Source organism: Acanthaster planci, linkage group LG02 (genome assembly GCF_054643075.1).
Source record: "Acanthaster planci isolate LZ-2023a linkage group LG02, COTS_SCS, whole genome shotgun sequence".
Lineage (NCBI taxonomy): Eukaryota > Metazoa > Echinodermata > Asteroidea > Valvatida > Acanthasteridae > Acanthaster > Acanthaster planci.
This window is the reverse complement of record NC_141778.1, coordinates 13301078-13312860: the sequence shown is the minus strand read 5'-3', so window position 1 is coordinate 13312860 and position 11783 is coordinate 13301078. Positions and strand designations below refer to the sequence as shown.

Genomic DNA, 11783 nt, shown 5'->3' with positions numbered 1-11783 from the left:
TTTTGTTGACGTTACAAAAAACAGAAGCTTTTCTGAACAATTAAATGGTATTACAATTACTATATCATTAATTCTAATCTCAACGAATTAATTTTACAAAATCAATTAATTTTCCCCATTATTCTGTTTACTAGGCTTTTCCTTCCTGAAACGACACATGTGGAATTGTATTTTAGTGTAGACCTACCACAGAATTCCACAACAGAGATATAGTCCCAATTGCACAATGGCAATGCAGCATGGCGATGATCAGTACCAGCAACAAAGAATAGTTCTTATTAGTATTCCCAATTCAATAGATTACAGTTTCTCCATGGTAAATAAATTGCTTCTAAACAATGTGATGCCATCCGTGTAACAGGTGTTTTGTCCATGGCCACGAGTGACGACACGACACACAAAAAGGGAGTGTGTGTAGCAGGAGGACATGCTGTGAGGTGAATTACAGATGTGGCTTTTGCAATGCCCGAGTAAATTCTTCAGACATTTTTTTTGCAGAATTAGTGCTGTGCAATTTGGAGACTGGATTGCTCAGAATGCTGCAGGCTACAGAGATCAAGGTTGTTGCCATTTTTACTCTTCTGGGTTCTGCCTTACTATTTGGACTAGTGCCGGTATGCTTGTTCTCCAAATCGTCGATGATGGACCCCAAGCACAAGGCACGACTCGGGCGCGTGGTGGGCTGGATCAACGCTTTCGCAGGAGGCGTCTTCATGGGAATAGCGCTCATCCATCTCCTTCCGGAGGCCCGACAGCTCTTGATGGATGCTTTCCAGATGCAAGGCACGATGTACCACTTTAATTGGGCCGAGCTGATTGCGGCCTGTGGGTTCTTCCTTATCGTCTTTGTGGAGCAGATAATTTATCTTTGTCAAGAGAGACTCAGAAACGACGAAGCATCAGAGGAGGTTGCCTTTTCCGACAAGGACACCAGTAAGACTTACACCGCTGAAACATCGTCCAAACCTGACACAGACGTCAAGTCTCTCATGCCGGACGCTGGCACTGACGACACTGGGGGTAAAACCGTGTTATCGCCGGCTAACACCACCGAGGAAGGCCCGCTGAATCTTCCCATGCGGCTCACCTCACTCCGGGCAGTCATTCTCCTCATATCCCTCTCCTTCCACTCTATATTCGAAGGCCTTGCCATCGGGCTACAACTCACTCGCAAAGATGTCATTGATATCTTCATTGCTATCGCTCTACACAAGGGCATAGAGGCATTCACCGTCTCGATCAGCTTTGCTCAGGCATACTTGAGCCAGACCGCGAAGATCGTTTATTGCGTTGTCTTTTCCTTTATGTCACCGCTGGGCGTAGCCATTGGAATACCCATAGCCATGTCTACCCGTGAACAGAAGGCAGCCGTGTCTGGGTCCAGCCTCATGCTCAATGCCGTCCTACAGGCCTTAGCAACCGGTACATTCATGTTCGTCACATTCATCGAAATTTTACCCAGTGAGCTCAACTCTAAGAAGGACGGCTTACTTAAGGTTGCTTTCATTATCTTTGGTTTCGCAGCGATCTCGGCACTCAATGCGTTAGAGCATGACATGTAGACATGCATATTCTACGGTGAAATTAACTGTACGCACTTCCATGCAGGAACATTCCTGATTTTAACCATTCTGACCACGTCATGCCATTTAAAAATTGAATATGAAACATATATCATAAATGTTCATTTTCGCTTCAAATGCAAGAGTTGCGAAGCATTTCACTTAAGTAAATAATCATTCCGTGTAAAAAAACAAACTCAAAGAACAGTTATCAAAGAAACAGAATTTTTAACGAACTTATTCAAGAAACAAGGTATTTCTGGTGTTGAATTTAATTCATTCCCTTTTTCTTGCTTTTATCCCCTAGTGAACAATGGTTCGACACACATTACTTGGTAGTGGATAGAGACAGTAATTCAGCTAAGCTTGTACAGCTTATACTACATACTTAATTTAGTTTTAACAATTTTTCGAAAAAAATCGTTGTAATGACTTGCATACAAAAGCCAACTATTTCACATACGCATTTCACATTCCAAGCTCTTCTGCTATTAACATAAAACCAATTAAAATCGCGCAGTCATTATAAACAAAGCAGTGAACCAAATGAGTTTGTTTCTGACTAGTAATACATGTAATATGCTGGTAGCAGAACTGAACAAGACCAAAGACTGTACAGGTCAGCTGTTTTTAGTCCTTTTGCATGTATTGTAACATATTGTAAAATTGATCAAGTTTTTTTAACACAGCAACACGACGCCCATTTAACTGATCAAGGGCACAATTATTGCATACAAAAGCTTCCTCTGGAACCAGGAAATTCTGTGTAGTACAAAAGTTTTATTTTCCAAGTACATGTATAGAGGCCACTTTCAAGGAGCATCATGGGCTGAAAAAGAGCAAAACGACTAGAACACAGACAATGGTTTCACATGCCCACTGGATATATGACAAATACTCATTCTAAATATTACGAGTAATAAATCTATTTATTATTACGAGTAATGTATTTAGTATCAACCACAGTATACTGTCATTCAAAGTCTGGGGTGCCAAGGTGTATCAAAATATCAAGGCTTATTGTATGCTGCATTAACTTGGAATTTCTGCAGTGTTGCAGAGTGTATCTGTGACTTTACAATGTGCATAGAATTCGCCAATTGCTTTTTTAACTTTACACCTTCTCCTGTTGAAAAAAATCACATCTTTCAGGACAAGGAAGGAATCAATCCGACTTGTACTACAAAATGAAATTCTGAAATCTTGCGAAAAACCATATACATGTAACACTTTTCGTTTCCTCTTCATCTAAAACTTCGTTACAAAACAAATCACTGATGAAAGACAGTTTGATGAGGTGTCTCCTATTCCTATGCATTGATTGTATTGAGTACCATGAGGTCCATACCAATCCATTACCAAGGTTGTCTGCCAAAAATTCAATAATATTGATTACCATTGATGCACCCGTTTAAAACCCGTACAAATATATCACCTTTGACCTAATCAATAAAAAGCAATCCATTTTTAATAAAATAAAAAGAGGTCAATTTGCATCCAGCCTTCAACTTGGGCTGCATGATTCTATCAACTCTGCATGAAACCAAAAACATACCGAGACTAAAACTGAATAGGCATGAAATCAAGACTAAGGCAAAGGACTGGATGTACTAAGCTGATTAGGCACTGAACGAAAAAACAAACAACAAACAAGCGGACAGACCTATATCACAGGAATCTCAGCAAAAGTATACAATACACGGTGACTAGGCATTTTTCCTACTGGCGTAGTTATAAGTAATTGGTAGAAACGTGTTTGTGGAAGTATACCGTCACGCACTTCAAAGGCATTACTTCAAACGCTTGCCTCCAATGCCAAGGTACAGAAGTATTTCATAACACAATAATGTGCAAGGAAAAGAAGGTTTCTCGGAAACTAACAATTCGCAGGGTTTTTGACGAACGTGTCATTTTATAAAGACGGTGTAGCAGCTTAGAAAGCTTTACAAAGATAAATGGCGAGTGAATTAATGTCTATGCTGTAGATACGAAGTTGAAACCACTGGATTAACAAAATAACACCTGGAAGTTCTTACAGCCGCGGTTTTTTGACAGACTAACGGAACATGTTGCAAATCAACAACTATAAAACCAAAACACATGTACAGTGTCTACGCATGCAAAAAAACATACAAGGAAATGCCGTCACTATATTCCTTCAGCTGGACCTCATTCTCAAGGACGCCATTTTTGATCATGTTCCCTGAATCCATCTTATTCAACATAAACTGTTCCATAAACTGGGTTCCATGCCTCACTTTCATTTAGTTTTCAAATGTTACTAGAAACATTTAGATATGACAAATTACAAATTTCAAATTACTTATCACCGCGAATGAAATCAATCTGTTATAAGCTTCTATTTCATAGCTTTCATTTTTATTGTTACATTGCCAAAATAAAAAGGTAACTTTGCTTTCAATTCAATACGGCTGACTTGTGAATAAGGTCAATTTACCTCGATTTCGAAGGTTTTTCTGACACCGTTTGGAAAGAAAATTACCATTTCCATTCAAATACGAAGTGGGTCAATGTAAATAGCTGAAAAACTTTCGACAAAATGGGAGTAAAACTGTTGCTATATTCTAAGCTCGTTCTTCTGCCCTTAGAGCAATGTAAACAAATCATAATAAACAGTATTACCCAAATATTTCTGATACAGTAGGTAGACTATAATTTACGTCAGCAATGAAAGTATAGTGTAATACACTTATATGAGATTGAACACACAGGGGCGTGTGGGCCACACCCAAAAAGAAAATTAGGCATTAAATTAATTCATTTAAAACATCTTTTTAAAGAACCTCAGTTTCAAAATTGAAGTGAGATTCCCTGAAGGCATTTTAACTTTAAAGGGAAGAACTTCCAACGTAGACAGAATAGTTCTGCTTCTCTTGGAAACCTTAAAAGTCATTAATTCATGTTAACATCAGTTCACAGTGAAGTCCCTCGGATGAAAATGCCTAGCTCCTTGAAATGCACATCCCCTATTTCTCACACAATAAATTTGCATTGACAAGGCTCCGTTGCGGAACACAGCACAACTAGGTTCTACAAGAGAACTCAAAACTATCATACTGGCATTAACCCTAACAGTCTGCAATCCTTCACATACTGGAGGAGTGAGGACTGTTAGGTTAATCAGGCTGACTTCTCCTCTTAGTCAAGAAATAAGGATGTTCAAGGTTTTAAAACTTACAAGGGAAAATATAAATATGCATGCATATTACCGATGGGTTCCTCAAGACATCAGTTTGAAGTTAAAATATCTACAACACTAGAATTCTGCAAACCCTTAGAAAAGATAAACATTTATTTATACAGCATTAATTAACACCTTGAACCCATGAAGAATAATTCATGCCACGCTGCCAATAAAAACGATTCCATATCATATTTTAAAGATGAACCATTTTCAAAAGAAAGACACCAACAGCACCGAGTTTACCGAAATAAACCCAATGGTTGGATGAGATGTCTAAGCTATGTGGAATTCACAGATTTCAGGAGACTATACTGTTCTGATGCTGTATGTACAAAAACCAGAATCACTAGATTATAAATTCATGATGTCTGCTATTTGAACTACTTGTAAAAAAAAGAGTTGGACGAATCACAAAATTCAATTAATCACGTGAACAATGTGATAGTAAATCCATACCACTGAAATGAAACACAGTGTCTTCTCTGTACAAGTATTCATCAACAAGCTATGGAAATAGAACTCAATGTTTTCGACTGTAATTGATAATGATCACTTTTGACAACACAAGGCACCTGGGATACTATATACAATTTTTGAACAAATTGTGAGTTGACACTGTAATTTTCGGGCAATCAACAATTCTGTTAATTTTCAATACATATACAGGTTAGTCTCAGCCATCCAAACCTCTTATGGTGGAAACGCTGAAAACTAAGGGTAAAACAAACCTCACTGGGCTGACAAAACCAATTTTGAGAGTCGAGTTGAGATATAATCGGTGCTGGCATGCGACCCGGCTTGTTAGCCAATCAGAGTGAGATTTTCTGACTCAGTATTCACTAAGAGTACAGTGCTTCAAAATGAGCTGAAATGCCCCCCTCCCCCGACTTCTGTGCTGGGTTGGTTCTATCACGGACCATGGGTAAATGCATCTGGTTGTGGCAGGAAATGGGGTTCATGGGGCGTTAAAGGATTAGTAACACCCCTGTGGCAATTTCCTTATGCCAAGAATGAGGCCTCTGTGACAAGCTAACCCATCTTCTTCTATATAAAATATAGGACTATAAGCAAGCTAAAATTGATGGTTCTTGAACAAACAAAAAGAGCTATTGACAAAGTTGACCTCGACAAGAGTATAGTTGCATGTATTCTGACCTGCTACACATTAACTGTCCCATGAGATCAATCCTTGATGAAATCATTACTTAGGACTTAATTGGAGGTATTGCAATTTTGTTTGGTAAATGCCCTAGATGAAAGTCGAATATCCTGAAAGAACTACTCAAAATAGATTTGCATTAATGCAGTCTAGTCTGTGTTACCGCTCATGCCATCAGTAAAATGGCAAGGATCTCACCAAGTGCCTGCAGATAATTAATTGTGGGATGATGTAATCAGCTGTGACATAACATTCAGTGCATGTCACTATTGATAAGAATGACCCTAAGGCCCGTAACTCTCAGACCCAACACAAGTTGCCAAATTCTTTCCTTTGGGGAAATGAAAGCACAAGCATTTTAGAAATGGCACTGCATGTGCTATCTTTCTTTTTGAGGATTCTTGTGCACATGTACAAGATTTTGGACAGCTGTTTTGGTAGAAAAATGCCACAATGCAACCTGCACCAGAGGTCTGGATTTTCCACAGGTGCAACCTCTCATCAAAAAGCTGGGTATTATTTTGTTCACAGCACAAAATAAATACGATTTCCTCGGTTTCCAACCAATCTGTCAAAATGCTCAAAGGAACTTTTACCTTTGTAAAATGCAGAATGGCAAATAATTTGACCTGGAAGCATTTTATCTCATTACCACTTCTGACTCCATGGATACACCACACATGAAGTCAAAAAGATTTATAGGACAATAAACTAATATTACAATATTTACATGCGTGTGATTGCATATTGAAAGGGGCACTCATGCACCGGCAACCTTCTGAGGTTTAATTTGATCTGCTCTTTCAACTTTCATCCACGGAGTTGGTTCGAGATTTTCTCCAGAAGCTCATCTTGCTGGTGATGTTGCTCAATTCCCTTGGAAGGTTGCGTGAGTAACGGGTAAATGAACTCTCGTGTTCCTATCAATAAGAGGCAAAAAGTTGCTTAATGTGAGGAGACTGACTGAAGCAGTGCATAAAAAGATTTTTTTTAAAAATGGACAGAAATGCACTCCTTTGTTTCTTGAGTTTTGTAATGGCATTTGAAGCTATCTGTTACATAACATTTGGTAACTTCAAACAGTCATTAACAACAAAAAAAAAACACGGATAAAACCACTCTCTAAAATAACTGTGTATTTGCTAGGGAAAACCTGAACAACCGCAGCAAGTAGAACACCTTTTATTACAGTTACAAACGGAGGTGGAAATAGGAAATAATATAGGACATTTCTGATTTACTTACAAAATAACCCTCAGAAAGTTTCTGAAAATCCCTCAAATATAGGGATCCATCAGTTCCTAACAAATGCAATGAAGAATGTTGCCACAAGCTCCCCATGAAGCACATGCAGTATTTAGTAATCTAAATGGTGCATGCTTCTTAAAAATTCCATCCAAGAAAGAATTAATGACAGGCAGAAAGGAATGCTCTCTAGAATCCATGCCATACAGAGACCATGCAAAAAAGTGCAACATAACCAATGCAAAACAGGGTGATGTCATGCAGCTATTGCATGATGTGCTACATAATTCAAGTATTTTACCATGTAAACATTTCCATTTAAATGGAAGTACTACAGGTAGTATACAGAGTATTTCAAACATGAAATAATACCAAAATGCAAACAATTACCTAAAAACACTTCAAGCCAGCCTTATTACAGTAAACGAACAGGTTTTCACAGGATACTTACAGACTTGAAAGACAGAGCATGAGGCGAGTATGTCAATGATGAGGGGTCAACGACCTGTAATATTGAGGAGTGTGAAAGGAAGGGGTAGGGGCAGGGAAAAATGCAAGACACATTTATGGGTTCTGTGATTTGGGTCAAATCACTGGGAATCATTGAAGACGGTCTGGTTTTAGGCATTCCCATGATAGGCTATTCAAAGGATCTGGCATAAAACAAAGATATCAAACATTTGTAACATGTATGCAGACTTTTGACAGCTCCTATTTCTGGAAAAGCTGTGAAAGAATAATCAAAAGAGTAGATTTTTGACGAGGTTATGATGTGTAGGGATTTTTTAAAAGCAAACCTATCTGCTAGGGGCATACATCCTGGGGGGATGTGGGTATCCGTCATGAGCAGGAGCACCCCCCGTCAATTAAAAAAAACCATGTTGGTCAGGAGTGCTCATTTTGTGGGTAGCGATGCGACTGAAACACTTGCATTTCATAGTCGTTCGTGAACCAGCAATGCCCAGTTACTTCCAAAGGAATCTCTGTAGAAAGGAAATTTGCACCCCTCTCTTGGTCCAGCTCGGATCCCATATATTCCCCACTTTTAGACCAGGGGGATGGGCTACTCAATCCTCCCCCTCCCACATTTTCACAAAAATAATCGAGGTGGAGTTTGACGAATGTTAGGACTTCCAAACAATCCAAATGTATTCATCAGCACTGAATAAGGGAGAAAAATGAAAAAAAAAAGCCAAGTGTACGCTGTTTTGATGTGCATGTAAGGTTCAGGGGTGTAATGATATCATTAAAGATGTACATCCACATCATGAACAGTGTTCCCTAGTGCCATATGGTGTTTTAATGACATTAATGACTATGGAGCATTTCTGAATTATATTAGCAACAGTCAGAGTTGACATCAATTTCAATATAGTGGAGTAGCAACTGCCAAAATAGCCATTTCAACCATGACCGAAGCAAACCAGTTTTCCCTAGTATAGTAGATTCTGCCAAAAAAAATACACATATTGTGTCAAAATCACATATGTTGAGGTGATTCCAGCTATCCCACAATGTAACCATTAAGTGATATACTTGGAAAATGTGCAACACTCAGTGAATCTATGACTGAAGAAGAACCACACAAGCTTGAAGAACTCAATCTATAAGACTTTTTCGCTGATTTGGACACTGAAATAATTATCCAAGGGTCTTGAACCACATTGTTGGCTTTCCTCTGATACAGAATAAGAAGAGCTGTTGCTCCATTCGACTTAGAAACCGTTGAAAAAGGGAATAAGTGGTGAAAATACTGTGTTCTCATCTGAGGGTTTCACATGGATAGGTGTTTCAGACTTGATAACAAAAAATTTAAAAAACAGGCTTTCCAAAAGTAAGTACTGTACATGTATCCAACTGTCAACATATTAAAAAATAATAATATAAGGGTTTTAATAAAGAGACTAGATTCAATCACCCTAGAACGCTTTAATTGTGGTAACTTAAAGTAACTGAACCAATACCATATGCAAGCGTGGGTTGGAGCATTCATCTTTGCACAAGAAATTCTGCATGACTTTATGCCAATGAGACATATGGCTGAATACGAGAAATGCTTTGTTTGAGGAGCATTGCCACTGCTGGTCTAAAAAAATGGCATTGACAGTCGAAAATAGCTGAAACTGTCAAGCAAATAAAACAGATTGACCCAGCTGGCATCAAAACCGGGATGTCTTAAGTGGAGGGCAAAGGAACCAATGACCACTGCTTCACGGTGCGTAAGCTTTGTGTATAGTAACAATTTTTGTCAGACAAGAAAAATAAAGGGAGCAAGAGTACGTACAGCATTCGCAGACTCACTGTTGCCAGCCTCTCCCTAGAGTCATCAGAGCGCAAGGAGGAGATGGTGCAGAGAAAAACGAAGATAAAAGAAGGAAGGAAGGAGGGACAATGTTAGAGAAAGTCATAGCAACTGGAAATGGTGGTGGGTGGCACAGAGCTGGGAGAGGGTGCTGATGACAGGCGGAGGAGACCAGGAGCGATGTACCAAAACAGTGTGAGGGGAAAGTGATAGGGGTGGAATGAACCAAGGACCGTCTCTGCAAGATGCAGCTTCACATTTTTTAAAATTGGGGCAAGCCTTGTATCATACGATGTGCTTAAGAGCCATTGATGCAAAAGCCCAAAGGTTGTAACTTTTGTACTGGTTACATTAGCAAGGGATGTTAGTATTCCTGTGTGGTTATTTTTTTAACCTCCTTAATAAATGAAGTAACGCAAACAAATGAATCTTGAACTGTGTGGCTGTAGTGAATGGGCATCCGCTGTCTGGTCTATTCAAGGAGATCAGTGGGACGAATTCCTAAAAATAATGTTCATTATCATTTCATGTGCGTTCTCTACTCAAAATTTTACTATTTCTAAAGACAAGCTCGGCACTGTAGACAACCGTGGCACAGCTGAAAAACTATTCAAGATTTCTACAGACAAAAAATCTTGGTCCATTATAGATCCCAATAGCAGTAATTATAGCAGACACCACAAATTTAGACAAGCGTAGTTAGGATACAGTGTTTCGGTCCCTGATTAAGCTCTGGATATGTCCTTTTAGTTAGCTGGCTCCACAACTTGCATCAAATGGCCAGAATCACAAATGAAGATCAACGTTATGCCTTTCCAAATAACAGAACCTTTGTTATGAAAGTGGCCTCAATATTCAATCTATTATGGGTTGTGGCCATACAATTTCAGCTAGCCTTTGATAAAGTTATTTTCTCCTTAATTATAACTCCTTTTCCATTTGCATTTGTGAGGAAGATGGAGTGTTAGAATCAGTGGATGTGGAATTTAAAGCAATCAGCTTGGCTTGCAATGTATGCTAACATGCAAAATGATATCTTAGGAATTTAGCATGCACAGCAACATTGTTAATGTGGAAACTAACTGCAGCATTTCCGACTGAAAATGTAGAATTATATGATTTTTTTATATCCAATAACCAAAACATAATTCTCTTCAATGATTTCAGATTTGTCAGATAGGTTTGCCCATTTCTCTTTCTACTAATATAAATCAAAATATAGAAATATTTGATAGTTTGAGCTGGAAAATGGAAAAATCTACATCTCTACTGCATTTTAGAAAACACCGACAGTGAATACAGAAGAAACAGCATTACTTATTCATAACCGGTTACATTATGATGGACATGGATAATTATGTGTAGATCAATAAGTCTTTCTATCCAGTCCGGCATAGTGTGCAGGATCCAATTCATAAAGTTATATAAAGTACTTCAAACGTACAGAGAAACAAAAAAACAAACAAAAACAAAAGACACAAAGCTAAACATACCTTGGATTTGAGCAAACCAGCCAACCAGAAGAGAAATGATGCTTCTTTTTCAAGGCACATGGCTCTGTTAAATGCAGGCCAAAAATATATTGTTTACTAATAGGTGGGGGGCCTTTCTCCAGGGGTGTGTATCAGCGTGCACCTAACAGTCACTACAAGCTGAACCCCTTATGAAATTTAATAAATCAAAGAAACCTTTCTTTGTGGCACACATACAATGTAGAAGATCTCTGCAATTCAATCCCTATTACAGCGATAATCTTTTAATAGTCCACAACATTTGTACACTGTCTGCAGAATTAAACAGAAGGTTATTACTTATTTCTAGCAAAATGTACACCTACAGAGGTGTGAATTCATTTAAAATATCTTCCTTTTTAGATCTTGCAACAAATTGAACGCAAGAATACACATAAGAGGAAACTAACTAGAAGGTTGAAAGATTTAATGGCTCGTGGTAACCGACAAACTTTGCACTCCCGAGTTGAAAAATTGCATGAGGCCAGAAAGCCAAATAGTTGACCTATCAGAGGAATTCCACAGCATTCACATGGTCTCAGCTCTGACTCCTTCTGCAATCAATCTCTTTTTCACTAAAGAACTAACATTGATTGATTGCTCTGAAATCACTGGGCTGTCACAAATACTTACCTCATGCCTTCCTCATTGTTCAGTGTGAAAGAAATGCCCCATCTGTTGATAAAAGAAACAAACCCCAAAGGGTTTTATTCTTGAACTAGGACTGGAAAAAACTGGTACTTTTACTGAATGACACAACAAATTTTTCAACTGATAGCTCTGTCATACTTCTACCATC

General features: G+C 38.5%; 2 protein-coding genes across 8 annotated transcripts in view; one reads left to right on the top strand and one right to left on the bottom strand.

Moving 5' to 3' along the window:
- The first annotated feature begins 536 nt into the window (after nt 1-536).
- LOC110973158 (zinc transporter ZIP1-like) lies at nt 537-2178 on the top strand. Its single transcript, XM_022223739.2, has one exon. The coding sequence runs from the start codon at nt 537-539 to the stop codon at nt 1560-1562; it is 1026 nt and encodes a 341-aa protein (XP_022079431.1). The 3' UTR covers nt 1563-2178.
- Nucleotides 1800-11783, bottom strand: part of LOC110973156 (uncharacterized) — a 54529-nt gene continuing 44545 nt past the window's right edge. For 4 of the 7 annotated variants that reach the window (XM_022223731.2, XM_022223735.2, XM_022223732.2 and 1 more), the window contains 5 exons: nt 11618-11659; nt 10967-11030; nt 9456-9488; nt 7623-7676; nt 1800-6846 (listed from right to left, as the gene is read on the bottom strand). In XM_022223731.2, the coding sequence (XP_022079423.2) occupies nt 6730-6846; nt 7623-7676; nt 9456-9488; nt 10967-11030; nt 11618-11659 (310 nt within the window). In that variant the 3' untranslated portion in view covers nt 1800-6729. The remainder of the gene's footprint in view (nt 6847-7622; nt 7677-9455; nt 9489-10966; nt 11031-11617; nt 11660-11783) is intronic. The other 3 variants (XM_087132479.1, XM_022223734.2, XM_022223737.2) reach the window with 3 other exon arrangements.

Coding starts and splice junctions, on each gene's coding strand:
- LOC110973158 (XM_022223739.2), top strand. CDS start 537: ATGCTGCAGGCTACAGAGATCAAGGTTGTTGCCATTTTTACTCTTCTG.